Source organism: Erinaceus europaeus, chromosome 12 (genome assembly GCF_950295315.1).
Source record: "Erinaceus europaeus chromosome 12, mEriEur2.1, whole genome shotgun sequence".
In the NCBI taxonomy this organism is placed as follows: Eukaryota; Metazoa; Chordata; class Mammalia; order Eulipotyphla; family Erinaceidae; genus Erinaceus; species Erinaceus europaeus.
The window spans coordinates 76,585,752-76,603,964 of NC_080173.1; the positions used below are offsets into that span (position 1 = coordinate 76,585,752).

The 18,213-nt window shown below is 49.8% G+C and overlaps 1 protein-coding gene and 1 pseudogene across 5 annotated transcripts in view; both read right to left on the minus strand.

Moving 5' to 3' along the window:
• Positions 1–343: 343 nt before the first annotated feature.
• LOC103111187 (large ribosomal subunit protein eL29-like) lies at positions 344–859 on the minus strand (annotated as a pseudogene).
• Positions 860–5,757: 4,898 nt separating this feature from the next.
• The window catches only part of FLOT2 (flotillin 2), a 29,687-nt gene continuing 17,231 nt past the window's right edge, over positions 5,758–18,213 (minus strand). For 3 of the 5 annotated variants that reach the window (XM_060204060.1, XM_060204058.1, XM_060204061.1), the window contains 9 exons: positions 16,849–16,939; positions 15,655–15,778; positions 11,795–11,913; positions 11,574–11,687; positions 11,353–11,472; positions 11,051–11,265; positions 7,575–7,758; positions 7,133–7,282; positions 5,758–7,046 (listed from right to left, as the gene is read on the minus strand). In XM_060204060.1, the coding sequence (XP_060060043.1) occupies positions 7,008–7,046; positions 7,133–7,282; positions 7,575–7,758; positions 11,051–11,265; positions 11,353–11,472; positions 11,574–11,687; positions 11,795–11,913; positions 15,655–15,778; positions 16,849–16,939 (1,156 nt within the window). In that variant the 3' untranslated portion in view covers positions 5,758–7,007. The remainder of the gene's footprint in view (positions 7,047–7,132; positions 7,283–7,574; positions 7,759–11,050; positions 11,266–11,352; positions 11,473–11,573; positions 11,688–11,794; positions 11,914–15,654; positions 15,779–16,848; positions 16,940–18,213) is intronic. The other 2 variants (XM_060204059.1, XM_060204062.1) reach the window with 1 other exon arrangement.

Consider the following 18,213-nt stretch of genomic DNA (forward strand, 5'->3'; position numbering starts at 1 on the left):
CAATTTTTTTTTTAATGAGCAAGAGAGATACAGAGAAAAAGACCCGAGCACTGCTCAGCTGTGGCTGATGGGGTGGTGGGGATTGAACCTGGGAGCTCAGAGCCTCAGGCATGAGTCTATTGCATAAGCATTATGCTGTCTCCTCCATCCTGGCTGGAATTTCCTCAGCCATAGGAAAAATTCCTGGGTGTTTACAGATAGAGAGGGGAGTGGGTGGGGGTGGGGACAGAGGAGACACCAGAGACTGCAACTTACCCTGTGCAGTTACTCCACCCTGTGTTGTCAGGCTTCAAGCCTGTGCCATGTGCAGGGCAAGGCAAGTTTATTGTACAAACAGCACAGGAGGACACCAGCCCCAGGGAGAACAGCAGCCCAGGGGCCCCACCAGTCCCACTGTCCTCATACTGGCATAAAGGGGCTTCTATTGTGCAGCCTTGGGGGCCTGGGGGCCTTTGGCAGCTGGAGCTGGTGCTGCGGCTTTAGCCTGGGCCTTGGCCTGAGCCTTGTCTTTTCGCCTGAGACCTCTGGTCATGTAGGTGTGGATAAGTTTCCCAAGCCTGGGGTGGGTGATGTAGGCCAGTCGCTTTAGCTTGCGGCTGCTGCCCTTTGGGATGTTGGTCTTGGCCTGTTTGGGCTTTGCCAGGCCCTTGATGGTCTTGTACTGTGTGCTTATGGCCTAGGCATTATTGGCCTGCATTTTCTTCAGGTTGTGTTTCTTGGCAAGTTGCATGTTCCTCAGGAACTTGGGGTCTACCCCTTTCAGAGATTCATATCTTTGCAATTGAGGTTTCTTGATGCCATTTCTGTGCCATTTCAACCAGGACTGGTTGTGCATGGTGTGGTTTTTGGACTTGGCCATATCTGAACCTAAGGCTACAGCCTGCTCTAAGTGCTGGAACAGGAAGAGCCATTTAAAAAAATATTTATTTATTTATTCCCTTTTGTTGCCCTTGTTGTTTCACTGTTGTAGTTATTATTGTTGTAGTTATTGATGTCGTTATTGATGTCATTGTTGTTGGATAGGAGAGAAATGGAGAGAGAGGGGAAGATAAGAGGGGAGAGATAGACATCTGCAGACCTGCTTCACTGCTTGTGAAGCGACTCCCCTGCAGGTGGGGAGTCGGGGGCTTGAACTGGGATCCTTAACGCCGGTCCTTGTGTTTTATGCCACCTCCGCTTAACCCACTGCGCTACCGCCCGACTCCCAGAGCCATTTCTTTTTTTTTTTTTCTTAATGTTATTTCTTTTTTTATTTTTTAAAATTTTTATTTATTTTCCCTTTTTGTTGCCCTTGTTTCCTTATTGTTGTTGTAGTTATTATTGTTGTAATTGATGTTGTCATTATTAGATAGGACAGAAATGGAGAGAGGAGGGGAAGATAGAGAGGTGGAGAGAAAGATAGACACCTGCAGACCTGCTTCACCCTGCAGATGGAGAGCCGGGGGCTTGAACTAGAATCCTTAGGCCGGTCCTTGCACTTTGTGCCATGTGCGCTTAACCCTCTGCTTCAGGTGTCTGTTTCTCTCTCTTTTAAAATATTTTATTTTTATTAGTAATTAAATAATGATTTACAAGATTGTAAGGGGTATAATTATAATAGGAATGTAATTCCATACAAATCCTACCACCAGAGTTCTGTGTCCAATCCCCTCCATTGGAAACTTCCCTATTGTTTATCCCTCTGGGAGTATGGACCAAATTTTTTGGGGGTGCAGAAGGTAGGCATTCTGACTTTTGTAATCACTTTTCCACTGGACATGGGCGTTGGCAGGTCGATCCATACCCCCAGCCTGTTTATGTTTTTTCCCCAGTGGGGTAGAGCTCTGGGGATGTGAGACTTAGGGACACACTGGTGAGGTCATCTGCCAAGGGAAGTCAGGATGGAATCATAGTAGCATCTGGAATTTGGTGGCTGAAAAGCACTAAGATGCAAAACAGGACAAAATATTAATAACATTAAATGTCTCTCTCCCCATATATATGTCTTTTTTTTTTTTCTGTTTTTATTTGACAGGACAGAGAGAAATTGAGAGGGGAGTAGAGATAGAGAGGGGGAAAGAAGGACAGACACTTGCAGACCTGCTTCACTGCTCATGAAGTTTCCCCCTGCAGGTGGGAGCGGGGCTCAAACCCGGATCCTTGCACATGGTGATAAGTGAGTGTGCTTAACCCGGTGCACAACCCCGAGGCTCCCATCTCAATTTCTGTCTCTATTCAAAATAAAAATTATTAAAAAAAAAAAAGAGGGAGTCAGGCAGTAGCACAGCGGGTTAAGCGGGAGGTGGCACAAAGCACAAGGACTGGTGTAAGGATCCTGGTTTAAGCCCCCGACTCCCCACCTGCCGGGGAGTCGCCTCACAAATGGTGAAGCAGGTCTGCAGGTGTCTATCTTTCTCTCTCCCTTTCTGTCTTCCCCTCCTCTCTCCATTTCTCTCTGTCCTATCCAACAACAACAACATCAATAACAACAATAATAACTTACAACAATAAAACAACAAGGGCAACAAAAGGGAATAAATAAATATTAAGAAAAAAATGAAAAAAATGGAGACACACATACAGCTCAGTGCCTACACTATGAATCCATTATTCCTGGTGGCCATTTTTTGTTGTTGTTGCTGATGCTGTTGTTGATATTAGGAATTATGCTTCTAAGTTGGGAATACTACCCTATGTGCTACCTCCTCAGCTATATAAAATATGCTTTTTTTTTTTTTTCACCAGAGCACTGTTCTGTTTTGGTTTATGGTGGTACAGGGGGTTGAACCTGGGATTTTGGAGCCTCAGTCATGAGAGTCTCTATGCATAACCATTATGCTATTTATCCCCACCCCAAAAGTATGCTCTTTTAAGGTTCTACATGATTTAGAAACAATTTTCTCCCTAATAATCATCTGTGGCCACTCTTGCTGCCATTTATTCACTCACACACATACCAGCCTTCTTCCTGTTTTTTTTTTTCCTACAGAGAGAAATTGAGAAGAGAGGGGGAGATAGGGAGAGAGACAGAGAGACACCTGCAGCCCTGCTTCACCACTCAGGAAGCTTTCCCCATGTAGGTGGGGACCAGGGGCTTGAACCTAGATCCTTGAGTACTATAATGTGTGCACTTAACAACCAGATGCACCACCGCCTGGCCCCCTTGCTGTTTTTTTCTTTCTAAAAATTTTATTTATTTATACATGAAGAATGATAGGCAGAGAGAGAGAGAGAGAAAGAACCAGGTATCACTCTGGTACATGTACTGCCGGGTATTGAACTCTGGACCTCACACTTGAGAGTCCAATACTTTATCCATTGTGCCACCTCCCAGACCATACCTTGTTGTTTTGTTTTTTTTTAAATTTATTTATTTTCCCTTTTGTTACCCCTGTTGTTTTTTATTGTTGTTGTAGTTGTTGTTGTTATTGATGTCATCGTTGTTGGATAGGACAGAGAGAAATGGAGAGAGGAGGGGAAGACAGAGAGGGGGAGAGAAAGAGACACCTGCAGACCTGCTTCACCGCCTGTGAAGCTACTTCCCTGCAGGTGGGGAGCTGGGGGCTCGAACCAGGATCCTTACGCCAGTCCTTGTGCTTTGCAACACGTGCGCTTAACCCACTGAGCTACCGCTGGACTCCCACCTTGCTGTTTTTTTTTTTAATATTTATTTAATTTATTTATTCCCTTTTGTTGCCCTTGTTGTTTTATTGTTGTAGTTATTATTGTTGTTGTCGTTGTTGGTTAGGACAGAGAGAAATGGAGAGAGGAGGGGAAGACAGAGAGGAGGAGAGAAAGATAGACACCTGCAGACCTGCTTCACCGCCTGTGAAGCGACTCCCCTGCAGGTGGGGAGCCGGGGTTCGAACTGGGATCCTTATGCCGGTCCTTGTGCTTTGCGCCACCTGCGCTTAACCCGCTGCACTACAGCCCGACTCCCTTTTTTGTTTTTTTTTTTTAAAGAATTTATTTATTTATTCCTCCGAGAGATAGGAGGAGAGAAAGAACCAGACATCACTCTGGTATATGTGCTGCCAGGGATCGAACTCGGGACCTCATGGTTAAGAATCCAATGCTTTATCCACTGCGCCACCTCCAGGACCACACCTTGCTGTTTTTTTTTTTTTAAATAATTTTTATTATATTTATTTATTGGATAGACACAGTCAGAAATTGAGACGGTAGGGGAGATAGATAGAGAGAGAAAGAGAGATACCTGCAGTACTGCTTCAGCACTTGTAAAGCTTTCCCCCTGTAGGTGGAGACCGGGGCTCAAACCTGGGTCCTTGAGCACTGTAACATAGGTGCTCAATCAGGTGCGCCACCACCCAGTCCCCACCTTGCTGGTTTTAAACCATACCATATACACTCCTATCTCAAGATCTCTTGACAACTTTCTCCTCAGGTCTGTGAGGCTTATTCTTTTACTTTCTTTACAACACACTCCTGAATATCCTATTCCAGGATGCCATTTCCTTTTTCTCTATATCATTATCTAACATATGTATTTAATTTTTATTTTGTTTCTTCGACTTCAATTTAAGCTAGGGGTTTGTTTGGTTCACCAGTACTCACAGCACCTAGAACAATGCCTGGCACACAGCAAGCATAAACTGTAAAGCAAAACGGAAACCGAAACCCAGAAAGATTAATTTGCTTGCCCAGGATTACACACATAATAAACAACAGAGCTGGAATCTAAATGCAAGAAGCCTAGCTCTTGAGAAATGGTTTCCTTTACTGACTATGGCTTAGGGCAGGGGTATAGGGATCCCATGGCCCACGTATGTATGTATGTATGTATGTTTACTATTTTAATTTTTAAATATTTATTTATTCCCTTTTGTTGCCTTTTTTTTTTTTTTTTTTTTTTTTTCTCCTCCAGGGTTATTGCTGGGCTCGGTGCCTGCACCATGAATCCACCGCTCCTGGAGGCCATTTTTCCCCCTTTTTTTTTGTGGCCCTAGTTGTTGCAGCCTCGTTGCGGTTATTATTGCCATTGTTGACGTTGCTTTGTTGTTGGATAGGACAGAGAGAAATGGAGAGAGGAGGGGAAGACACAGAGGGGGAGACAAAGATAGACACCTGCAGACCTGCTTCACCGCCAGTAAAGCGACTCCCCTGCAGGGTGGGAGCCGTGGGCTCGAACTGGGATTCTTTCACCGGTCCTTGAGCTTTGCGCCACCTCCGCTTAACCTGCTGTGCGACCGCCGGACTCCATACTATTTAAATTTTTTAAAATTATCTTTATTTGGTAGAGACAGCCAGAAATCAAGGGGGGTGATAGAGAGGGAGAGAGACAGAGATACGTGCAGTCCTGCTTCACTTGTAAAGCTTTCCCCCTGCAGGTGGGGACTGGGGGCTCAAACCCAGGTTCTTGTGCATTATAACACATGTGCTCAACCAGGTGCGCCACCACCCGACCCCTTATTGTATTTTCCTTTCACCTACTCAGCTCTGGCTTATGGTAGTGCAGGGGATTGAACCTGAGATCTTGGAGCCTTAGGCATAAGAATCTTTTTTGCATAACCATTATGCCAACTCTCCTACCCAGCCCTATATTTCTGCCTATAGTCAGGCCAGGTTTCTCAGGGTCTCAGAACCCTGGTCAGTGGCATTGTACTACTATGACAGCAAGGCGCTGATGCCCCCCAGTGGTAAGGGTGGGGAAGAATAGGCAAAGTGTAACCTGGAGGCAGAAGGGGTGTCTCAGTGGGGGACCTGGTTGGTTCTTGGTTCCCACTCTTTCCCCTCACAGAAGACACAATGAAGCGCATGGGCATAACAGATCTTTATTTCACTAGAAGGGTCAGGCAGTGGGGCAGTGCAACATCCAAACCCCAGACCAGACATGCAGCATCCACATGCAGGAACAGCTACAGAGGCTGGGGCAAGGCCAGGGCTGGGGGCTGAGACCACAGCTCATCTGCAGTACGGCTGCCAAGCTGCCTGGGTCGGTCTCAGGCTCTTTTGCCTCCACCTGAGTTGGGAGGCAGAGGACTGAGGATTGGCCTGCTTCCCCATGGCTGGAACCCTATTGCTCTGGCCAGGAAGACAGACAGTACAGGGGACTGGCCAGCCTATAGCACTATATCCCATATAGGGTTGGCACAACCTTGCTCACTGGAAAGGCCTGATACTCAGGTCCTCCAGCCTTAACAGGATGAGGGTCTACACACTTTCTTGTTCCCAGCAGGGAATAGACTACTAGACCCTGATTCCAGAAAGGCCTGGTAGAGTTGGGATCAAACCCTACTCCACTTAGAAGGGATATGACGATGAAGGGGGCTCCCCGAGCACACACAGGGGCTTCCTAAGGCAGTAGTAAACTGAGTAGTAAACTTGCTGTGGACAGGAAGCCTTGACTCTGTGCCCCTGGGATAGGGGAGAGAGGTAAGGTATGAGCACAGGCCTGGGGCAGGACAGGGGTGAGGTGAAGGACAATGGCCCCGGGCCTGCAGGCCACGGCCACCGAGACCTGGAGGGGCTGGAGGAGGTGTGACTGGGTGCTTCCTCAGGTAGGCTTCAGAGCTGGGGTGACCAGATCAGGAGAGGGGAGGGTGGTTGTCTTACCCAAACTCCCAGCACCCATGCTGAGCTCTGGCCAGGGCCACAGGGAGGATAGACAGATGCACAGAGAACTTCAAGGCACCAGGGTTCCGAGGAGCAGCAGAGCCACCCCTCACAGACAGATAGACAGACAGACAATGATACTAATACACATTTTCACCTTAAAATACATGATGAGTGAATGGGGTAGGGGGAGTGAGAGAAAAGGACAAAGAAACACTGGAAAGGAGAGCAGAGACAAACCAGACAAATGTGGCAGTGAAAGTGAGCATGTGAGGGAGAGGAGAGAGACAGAGAGAGAAGAGCAGCCAGCCAGAGGTGGCCTGAACACGCAGCACTCCTGGTCCCTACCAAATAAGGCACCAGAGTCAGTAACGTTCCTGTTGTCCCTGTGGCATTGAAACAGGTGCTGGAGGGAGGGGCAGGCGGCTGCTGAAGGGTGTGGGTCTTCTGGAGTCTCACACCTGTGCACCAGTGGCCTTCTTGACCAGGGGTATCTGCAAAGACAGGATATGCCATAAGGCCTGGGCACCTGGGGCCTGTGGCTGGTCCACCCGGGTCCAGTGAGGTACAGGGAACGAACCTTGGACAGGTCCACGCCTGTGAGGGCATGCACGGAGGCGGGCAGTTCGGCTAGCAGTCGGTTCACTTCGGATGTCACCTTGCTGTTGTCCCCGCTGAGGACCACAATCTCATCGACTTTGGATAGTGGGGCAGAGATTTTGGCAGCAATCTAGGCAGATGGGGTGGGAGGAAAGTTTGCCTAGCGTCTCTTTTTCTTTCCATCTCTATCTTCCACACCCTTCTTCTCCACTTGCTTTGTTCACAGCTGTTCCTCCCTTCTCCATGTCACCCAAACCCAGAGCAGACCAGAGAGGTTCAGTGGAAGAATCAGGAATGAGCCTGTGACTATTGTAGGCTACTATCTATCTCTTTCTGGGGACTGTCCTAGTCAATGCTTCCAGCCTGTCTCGAAAAGTTAGGGCACTTGCCCAGGTGTTCCCGGTCTGGGGTGGGAGCCTCACCTGGGGCAAGGCCTCCAGCACCAAGGCCATCTTGGCTGCATCCCCATACTTCTGGTAGGCCTCGGCCTTGAGCTTCATCCGCTCAGCCTCCGCCTTGCCCCTGGCCTCGATGACCGCTGCCTCTGCCTCTCCAATTCTGCGGATCTTCTCAGCTTCTGCTTGTGCCAGGAGGACTTGCTTCACCCTGACGGAGTCCAGGTAGGAGAAGGTCAGTGGGAAGTGCCAAGGACCCCTCAGGTCTTGCTCAAGGAAGAGAAGGGAGCAGCCAACCTTCAAGCCCTTTGTTCTATAGGTGTCAAGGGTGGCAGAGACTTGAAAAGTGTTCCCTGGAGGGGCCGGGTGGTGGTGCACCTGGTTGAGCGCACATGTTACAATGTGCAAGGACCCAGGTTCGATCCCCTGGTCCCCACCTACAGGAGGGAAAGCTTCACAAGTGTTGAAGCAGGGCTGCTGGTGACTCTCTCTCCCTATCACCTCATTCCCTCTCAATTTCTACCTGTCTCTATCCAATAAATAAATAAAGATGGGGGGGGTCGGGCGGTGGCGCAGTGGGTTAAGCACATGTGGCGCAAAGCGCAGGAACGGGCGTATGGATCCCGGTTCGAGCCCCTGGCTCCCCACCTGCAGGGGAGTCGCTTCACAGGCGGTGAAGCAGGTCTGCAAGTGTCTATCTTTCTCTCCCCTTCTCTGTCTTCCCCTCCTCTCTCCATTTCTCTCTGTCCTATCCAACAACGAATTGCGTCAACAAGGGCAATAATAATAACCACAACGAAGCTACAACAAAGGCAACAAAAGGGGGAAAAAATGGCCTCCAGGAGCGGTGGATTCATGGTGCAGGCACCGAGCCCAGCAATAACCCTGGAGGAGGAAAAAAAAAAAAAAAAGATAGGGGGCTGGGTGGTGGTGCAACTGGTTGAGTGCATATGTTACAGTGCACAAAGACCTGGGTTCGAGCCCCCGGCCCCCACCTGCAGGGGGAAAGCTTCACAAGTGGTGAAGCAGGGCTGCAGGTGTCTCTCTGTCTCTCTCCCTATCACCCCCTTCCTTCTCGATTTCTGGCTGTCTCTATCCAAATAAATAAATAAAGATAATTAAAAAAAAAGAAAGAAAAGTGTTCCCTGGGCTCTCACTCTGGTCAGGGAGAAACCATGGCCCCCACAGGCAAATGAGAGAAGGCATTAACCAGGAAGTCCCCTGTGCCAAGCAGTATAGCAGGCCCTGGAACCTATTCTACCTAACTTAGTCTTCTAACAACAACCTCAGGGGGGTGGGGTTGGGGAGGGAGCAAGGAGATAGGTCAGCCTGTTATGAGTAGAGAAACTTGGGAGTCAGGCGGTAGTGCAGCGGGTTAAGTGCATGTGGCACAAGGTGCAAGGACTGGGGTAAGGATCTTGGTTCTAGACCCCAGCTTTCCACCTGCAGGGGAGTCGCTTCATGGGCGGTGAAGCAGGTCTGCAGGTGTCTATCTTTCTCTCCTCCTCTCTGTCTTCCCCTCCTCTCTCCATTTCTCTCTGTCCTATCCAACAACGATGACAATAATAACTACAACAATAAAACAACAAGGGCAACAAAAGGGAATAAGTAAATAAATATTTTAAAAACTTACAAAAAAAAAAAAAGAGCAGAGAAACGTGCATGCTTGGGACCAGGAGGTGGTGCACATGGTTGAGTGTGTACATTACAACAAGTACATTCACCTGAGCGTACTACCACCCAACTACAAGTGCACACATTGCTATGCACAAGGACAGGGTTTAAGTCCTTGATCCCCACCTGCAGGGGGAAACTTCACAAGTGGGAAGGCAGTGCTGGAGGTATATTTCTCTTTCCATTGCTCTCTCCTCTACCCTTCTCAATTTCTCTCTGTCTTATCAAATATAAGAAAGGAAAAAACGGGGCCAGGTGGTGGCGCACCTGGTTAAGCGCACACATTATATAGTGCACAAGGACCCAGGTTCAAGCCCCTGGTCCCCACCTGCAGGGGGAAAGCTTCACGAGTGGTGAAATAGAGCTGTACCCGTCTCTCTGTCTCTCTCTCCTGTCAATTTCTTTCTGTGTCTATCCAATAATAAATAAATTAATTAATTAAAAAAAGAAAGGAAAAAAACATAAGGAAAAAAATGGTTGCTGGAAGTGGTGGATTCAGTGCAGGCACCATGTCTCAGCAATAACCTTGGAAGCAATAACAATAAAAGAAAGAAAAGAGAAGAGGGATACTAGGCGGTAGCACACCAGGTTAAACACACATTGCACAAAGTGCAAGGACCCGCACAAGGATTTCTGTTTGAGTCCCCGGCTCCCCATATGCAGGGGGGTCGCTTCATAAGTGGTGAAGCAGGTTTGCAGAGTCTATCTTTCTCTCCCTTTCTGTCTCTGTCTTCCCCATTTCTCTCAATTTCTCTGTCCTATCCTATATATATATATATAAAAAAAGACAATGGCCTCCAGCAGTGGATTTGCAGTGCCAGCACCAAGCCCCAGTGATAACCCTGGAGGCAAAGAAAAGAAAAAAAAAAAAAAAAAGAGGAGGAAAAGAAAAAGCCCAGGTGGTGGTGCACTTGGTTGAGTGCACAGGTTACAATGTGCAAGGATCCGGGTTCAAGCCCCTGATCCCCACCTGCAGTGGGAAAGCTTTGCGAGTGGTGAAATAGTGCTGCAAGTGTCTCCTTTTCTTGCCCCCTTTTATATTTTATTTATTTATTCATGAAGAAGATAGGCAGAGAGAGAAAAAGAACCAGACAACACTCTAGTACATGTACTGCTGGTGACTGAACTTGGTACCTCAGGCTTGAGAGTTCTTTGCTTTATCTACTGCGCCACCTCCTGGACCACCCTTTCTCCCTATCACCCCCTCTTTTTTTTTTTTTTTTTTAAAGATTTTATTTATTCATGAGAAGATAGGAGGAGAGAGAAAGAACCAGACATCACTCTGGCACATGTGCTGCCGGGGATCAAACTCAGGACCTCATGCTTGAGAGTCCAAAGCCTTATCACTGTGCCACCTCCCGAACCACACCCCCTTTTCTCTCAATTTCTGGATGTCTCTATCCAATGAATAAATAAAGACTAATACAAAAAATTAAAAATTGGAGACTGGGCGGTGGGGCAGCGCACATAGTACACAGTGTAAGGACCCTAGTTTGAGCCTCCAACTCCCCACCTGCAGTGGGAATGCTTCATGAGTAGTGAAGCAGGACTGTAGGTATCTTTCTCTCCCTATCCCCTTCTTTTCTCTCAATTACTGTCTCTATCTAATAACAAATAAATGAAAATTAAAAAGAAAAAGGAAGTCAGAGCTGAGCAGTGCTCTGGTCTCATAATTTACAACAAACAAAACTCAACCCTTTTCCCAGTGAGTAGGCTGGCCTGGAGTAAAGCGTGCTTCCAAGCGGCAGTGAGGGAGTTGTAGGGACTGCATGGACAGACTGGGGGACAGTCTGACTCATGTCCCTGTCCCAGCTCTGGGTGGCACTCACTTCTCCCCCTCGGCGATCTGCTGTATGCGGTGGGCCTCGGCCTCAGCGGGGCGGCGCACTGTGGCGATGAGCTCCTTGTCTGTGCGCAGGATCTCCTGAGCCTCCACTGCAATCTGCTTCTTACGCTGCACAACTTCAATCTCAATTTCTTCCTGCCGGATCTTCTGCTGCTCACGGGCCCCTTGCAGCTCATAGGCCAGCTGGGCCTCAGCTGTCTATCGCAAGAGGGTGGGCAGCACGTCAGCAGCTGGCCGCCCAGCCCAGGCCCTGTACCCCTGACCTGGAAAGCCTCGGCTTCTCACCTTGATATTGACTTCCTCGCTGAAGGCTGACTTTTGCAACTCAAAGGCTCGCTTGGAATCAGCGATCTTAGTGTCTGCCATGAACTTCACATCCAGCATCTCTTTCTTGCACTCAGCTTCCTGGGAGCAGGAGGGGCAGGTGCTGAGGGGCCCCTAAGCAACCAGACTCCTACCATCCCTGAGCTTCCTGTCCTTGGGGAAGGGAAGGCAATCCCACATACCCGGATGCCTGCATCCCGCTCGGCCTCAGCCACACCGATGTCAGCATCTCTCTGCACCACGGCCGTCTGCGTCTTGCCCAGAGAGCTCAGATAGTCCACCTTGTCATACACATCCTGGAGAGGGACAGAGAGGTCACCCCTGGGCACTGCACAGAGCAGTCCATCCCACAAAGCCCCATCCTCGTGGATAGCAGGGCTGCCACCTTCTCACCACACCTCACCTTGATGGTGAAGCTGAGGATCTCAATGCCCATTCGGCCAACATCAGGGGCTGCCACCTCCCTCACCAGCTTGGCGAACTGGTCCCGGTCCTGATAAATCTGCTCCACAGTCAGGGTCCCTGGGGGTCGAGGGGTCAAAGTCTGGGTTTCCATTAGAAGGGAGGAAACGGGGAGTCGGGCGGTACAGCAGCTGGTTAAGTGCAGGTGGCACAAGGTGCAAGGACTGGTGTAAGGATCCCGGTTCGAGCCCCCGGCTCCCTACCTGCAGGGGAGTCGCTTCACAGGCGGTGAAGCAGGTCTGCAGGTGTCTGTCTTTCTCTCTTGTCTTTGTCTTCCTCTCCTCTCTCCATTTCTCTCTGTCTAATCCAACAACAACATCAACAACAACTACAACAACAATAAAACAACAATGGCAACAAAAAGGAAATAAATAAATATTAAAAAAAAAAAAGAAGGGAGGAAAGGTGCAAGTAGAGATGTAAGTGCACAGCGGGGCCACACAGTCTGAACTCCACCTGCTGCGCATGTCCACGGGTCTCAACAGGGCTCCCCAAACGTGCAACTGCACTGTTCCTGAACTGACATACATATATGTATTTTTTTAGCAGAGCACTGTTCAACTCTGGCTTATGGTGGTGTGGGGGATTGTACCTAGGACTTTGGAGCCTCAGGCATGAGAGTCTGTTTACATAACCACTATGCTATCTACCTTCCACCCGACATTAATTTTTTATTCAATTTTTCTGTTTTAATTATGACAGAGACACAGAGAAATACAGAGAAATAGGGAGGGAGAGAGAGAGGTCCCTGCAACTTGCTTCCCTGCAGGTGGGACTGGGGGCTAGAATCCAGGTCCTCATGCATGGCAGTCTGCGCGTTTTACTGGTTGTGCCACCACCCAGCCCCTCATTCTTTTTATTTTAGAGAGAGAGAGAGAGGGAGAGAGAGGGAGAGAGAAGGGGAGAGAGAGGGGGAGAGAGAGGGAGAGAGAGGGGGAGAGAGAGGGAGAGAGAGGGGGAGAGAGAGGGGGAGAGAGAGGGGGAGAGAGGGGGAGAGAGAGAGAGAAGGAGAGCGAGAGGGAGGGAGGGAGAGGGAGAGAGAGGGAGAGAGAGAGAGGGGGAGAGGGAGAGAGAGGGGGAGAGAGAGAAAGAGAGAGAGAGGGGGAGAGAGAGAAAGGGAGAGAGAGGGGGAGAGAGAGGGAGAGGAAGAGGGAGAGAGAGAGAGAGGGAGAGAGAGGGAGGGAGAGAGGGAGGGAGAGAGAGAGAGAGGTCACAGTGTCAGACCTTCCTCCAGTGCCATGGCCTGTGCCATGAGGTTTGGGGGCTTGAGCCTAACTTGTGTGCACAGCATTGCATACGCTCTATCAGGTGAGCTATCTTCTGGCCTAATCCTGGGGTTTTCTTTTTTGCCACCAAGGCTCCAAACTTGAACAATTCCACTACTCCCAATGGACTATTGTCTTTTTCCTCTTAGTCTCGGGAAGAAAGAGAGAGAAGAGAGACATCACAGTAGGAACCACTGCTTGTATGGCTTTTTCTGGGTCTGATGCTTCCATGTGGTGCCGGGGGCTTGAACCTGGGTCTCTACATATGGTCAGGTGTGCACTCTACCACCAGGTGAGCCATCTCCTGGTCCTTTCAGTCTCTTTCTTTTAAAAAAAAATTTATTTATTCCCTTTTGTTGCCCTTGTTATTTTATTGTTGTAGTTATTATTATTGTTATTGATGTCATTGTTATTGGATAGGAAAGAGAGAAATGGAGAGAGGAGGGGAAGACAGAGAGGAGGAGAGAAAAATAGACACCTGCAGACCTGCTTCACCACCTGTGAATCGACTCCCCTGCAGGTGGGGAGCCGGGGGTTCGAACTGGGATCCTAACGCCGGTCCTTGAGCTTTGTGTCACCAGCGCTTAACCCGCTGTGCTACTGCCCAACTCCTGCCTTTTAGTCTCTTTCTGCAGAGCTAGGGCCTTGAGAAGATGTGATTTCACTCCTCGGATGAGTTCTTCATTAAGACAGAGAGAAATAGAGAGAGAGAGAGAGAGAGACACCACAGCACAGGAGCCTCCCTGACTGTCACAGCACTCTCATGTGGTACTGACCTTTGAAACACACTTGTGTGCAAAGGTTCTACCATGTGCACTATATCTTTGACTCCATAAGGTTTCTTTCTTTAAAAAAATTTTTTAAATTAACTTTATTTATTGGACAGCCAGGAATTGAGAGGGGAAGGGGAATTAGAGAGGGAGAGAGACAGAGAGACACTTGCAGCCCTGCTTCACCATTTGTGAAGCTTTCCCCCTGCAGGTGGGGACCAGAGGCTCGAACCCAGGTTTGAGCCACCTGGCCCATAAGGTTTCTTTCTTTCTTCCTTTTTTTTATAAAATATTTATTTATTCCCTTTTGTTGCCCTTGTTTTATTGTTGTAGTTATTTTTGTTGTTGTCGTCGTTGGATAGGACAGAGAGAAATGGAGAGAGGAGGGGAAGACAGAGAGGGGGAGAGAAAGATAGACACCTGCAGACCTGCCTCACCGCCTGTGAAGTGACTCCCCTGCAGGTGGGGAGCTGAGGGCTCGAACCAGGATCCTTACGCCAGTTCTTGCGCTTTGTGCCACCTACACTTAACCCGCTGCGCTACAGCCCGACTCCCCTTTTTTTAAAATTTGTTTTATATTATTTATTTAGTTAGAAATCGAAAGGGGAGGGTAAGATACAAAGGGAGAGAGGCAGAGAGACACTTGCAGCCCTGCTTCACCACTCATGCTTTCACCATGTAGGTGGGAACCAGGGGCTCGAACCTGGGTCCTTTCGCACTGTAACATGTACGCTCAACCAGGTGCGCCACCACCTGGCCCCTCACACCCTTCTTTTTAACAGCATTTAACACTGAGCCCTCCTTCTGCAGAGTCCAGGATGGGTGAGAAGTCCTAAATAGCATGGGGTTCCTGATCAGACTGTTATGTTCCCACCTCCCACAGCAGTGTCTTCTCCAATCAAGCCACCTGCTGTTCTTTCTCTCTCTCTCTCTCTTTTTTTTTTTTACCAGAGCACTGCTCAGCTCTGGTTTATGATGGTGGGGGGGTGGTGTTTGAACCTGGGACTTTGGAGCCTCAGGCATGAGAGTCTCTTTGCATAACCATTATGCTATCTACCCCCACCCTCTTTTTTTTTTTTCTAAAATATTTATTTATTCCCTTTTGTTGCCCTTATTGTTTTACTGTTGTAATTATTATTGTTGTTATTGATGTTGTTGTTGTTGGATAGGACAGAGAGAAATGGAGAGAGAAGGGGAAGACAGAGAGGGGAGAGAAAGATAGACACCTGCAGACCTGTTTCACTGCCTGTGAAGGGACTCCCCTGCAGGTGGGGAGCTGAGGGCTCGAACCAGGATCCTTACACCAGTCCTTGCGCTTTGCGCCACCTGCGCTTAACCTGCTGCGCTACATCCCGACTCCCCCTGCCCTCTTTCTTTTCCCCTCCCTTCCTTCCTTCCTCCCTTCCTTCTTTCCTTTCTTCCTTCCTTCCTCCCTTCCTTCCTTCCTCCCTTCCTTCCTCCCTTCCTCCCTTCCTTCCTTCCCTCCTTCCTCCCTCTCTCCCTTCCTTCTTTCCTTTCTGCCAGAGCACTGTTCAGCTCTGGCTTATGGTGGTGCTTGGGGGTGTGTGTGTGTGTGTTGAACCTGGGATTTCTCTTTGCATAACCATTACGCTATCTAACCCCCAACGGCCACCTGCTGTTCTGAAAAGAAATACTGGAAGGAAAATGTTGCAGCTTTGCAGCTTGAAACCTGGGTAGGATCAACAGGTCCCGTGCCCAGACCCGCATCCCACCCACCCCAGCCTGGGCCCTGAGAGGTGCCTCACCAAGGATGGAGCGTAGGTGCCCCTCCAGCGTCTGGAGGACGACGTTTTTGATGTCCTGCACATTCTTGCCTAGGAACTGCTCACAGGCTACAGCCAAGAGCTCCTTCTCTGTCATGATCTTCACCTGTTGGTGGTCACAGAGGTGTCTTAGCCAGGCAGGGGAGAGGCAGAGGAAGGCCCCTGCCCAGATGTGTGCAGGGTGGTACTGTTCCCCACCCTCCTTTCTGGGGTCTGGAGGCTGAGGGGCTGGGGATGGGGTAGGTTGCATCTCAGGCTTCTAGTGGGGAGAGCGCACAGGAATTCTCACGCTGGGAATTTCACCTCACTGATGACAATCCTAGGCCCTGACACCGCCTCTCTTCTTGGCATTTGGGATTCCTGTCTGCACATCGCTCCTCACCTCCCCAGTCTTGGTCTCTTATGAACTCACTCGTCCCTTGCAGGCTTCTCACAGGAAGGAGACCTGCAGGCTGAGGGGCAGACAGGCAGATGGACTTGGAAAGGTAGTGCAGACAGGTCAGCAGGCAGGTTCAGGGGAACGCCACCAGTAGTGGGCAGCATTCTTCTGCTTTTCCTCCTGAGGTACTAAGCCAATAGCGCCCTACTTTTCCCAGTTCCATTGCGTCTACCATGAGCTGCTAGGGCTTGAACCTGGGTTGCTCGTATGGCAAGACACATGCTCTGGATGAGGTATCTTCTGGCCCATGTTGGCTCAACCTTACTCCCCTGTGCTCTTCCTGCAACTGCCCAGGAAGACCCTTGCCCTAGTGCTGAGTTGGGCTTGTGGGGACAGAGTTGGGAATGTCCTGCAGAGCTCAGTGCCCTTATGCCTCTAGGCTTGGCCTCTGGTCCCTGCCCCTTCAACCCCTACTCAGGGAACAGGAAGGAGTGGATTCCCGAGCTTGGCCTGACACCTGCAAAGAACAGGATGGGGTTAGTGAGTCCTCAGTACTGCTTCTCTCCCTGGTGGGGCCACTGAGGAAAGAACGGGTGTCTGTTAGTCATACTGAGCGGCCAAGGGGCTGAGTGAACACGGTCCAGTGGTGACAATGACCCTCTCCTGGAGGAAGGGGGCAGAGGCAGGGGAGCTGTAGAGAGACTGCCCCTGGTTGCCGGCCTCTCCTCCTCCCCCCAACCCCAGCACGGGGACGAGGCAGCTCAACGGACATGCGTGGGGCTGCCGAGTTACTATACCTGGGCGACACCCGTCACAGTTAAAGCTACCCCCTCGGCCGTCTCTACGTCCTCGCAGCGGGGCTGCAACGTCATAATCTCTAGGGAAATCCTGCCAAGAAATGCAAAACAGGGGCGTGGGTCTGTGGGGGCCCAGGGCCTGGGGTGTGGGGAGAGAATCTGACACTTCACTGCTCCGGCTGTGATGGGCCTGGGGTTCTGTTGCAGAGGAGGGAGGGGACGGCTGTTCAAGGAGTTTTGCTGGGGGTATGTAAGAAAGAGCTGGGTGGCACGACAGGACAGGTTCAGCTGTCTCTGGGGAGAAGTGTAAGTGTGCCACCCACAACAGCCTCTGCTCAAATCAGTCTGGCCTGAAGAGCAGGAAAAGGCAATCTGGTTATGGACAGTCAGGCTTGGTGGGTTGGAGAAAGGTACTGCTGTGTGTGTGTGTGTGTGTGTGTGTGTGAGACAAAACAGCAGCAGGTAAGCGCTGAGACTCTGGGCCATGTCAGCTCGGCTGCCGTGGATGGTATCTGAATATCTCTCTCCCAGTTCCCCAATCTGCTCAGCATACTAGAATGTCTCCAGAAGCTTCATAGAGAGTGTTGCTTGGTAGTCGTGCAGACCAGGAGTGTGCCCACTGCAGATGAAGGAGGAGGAGGCAATATGCATAGGCTCCTTGCCAGGGAAATCCTGCCTGGTCATCCCACCTGGCAATAGGCTACAACTTAAAGCCTATTGTCTGGGCTTGGCCCAGTGGCTGGTGTTGAGAATAGGTGGGGATGACACTAGCGCCGCCTCGCCTCATCCTTCAGAGAGCTGTGCTGCTCACAACCTGAGCTTAAAAGGGACCTGGGCTAGGGGGTCGGGCGGTGGTGCAGTGGGTTAAGCACACGTGGCGCAAAGCGCAAGGACCAGCATAAGGATCCCGGTTTGAGGCCCCGGCTCCCCACCTGCAGGGAAGTCGCTTCACAGGCGGTGAAGCAGGTCTGCAGGTGTCTTTCTCTCCCCCTCTCTGTCTTTCCCTCCTCTCTCCATTTCTCTCTGTCCCATCCAACAACAAACAACATCAACAATGGTAATAATAATGACCACAACGAGGCTACAACAACAGGGGCAACAAAAGGAGGAAAAATGGCCTCCAGGAGCGGTGGATTCATGGTGCAGGCACCGAGCCCAGCAATAAACCTGGGGGAAGAAAAAAAAATAATAAAATAAAATTTAAAAAAGGGACCTGGGCGTGGCTGGGTGGTGGTGCCCAAGTATCTGGGTTTAAGCCCCTAGTCCCCAACTGCAGGGCGGAAGCTTCAGGTATGATGACGTAGTGCTGCAGGTATCTCTCTCTCTTTTCCTATTATCTTCATTTATTTATTGGATAGAGACTGC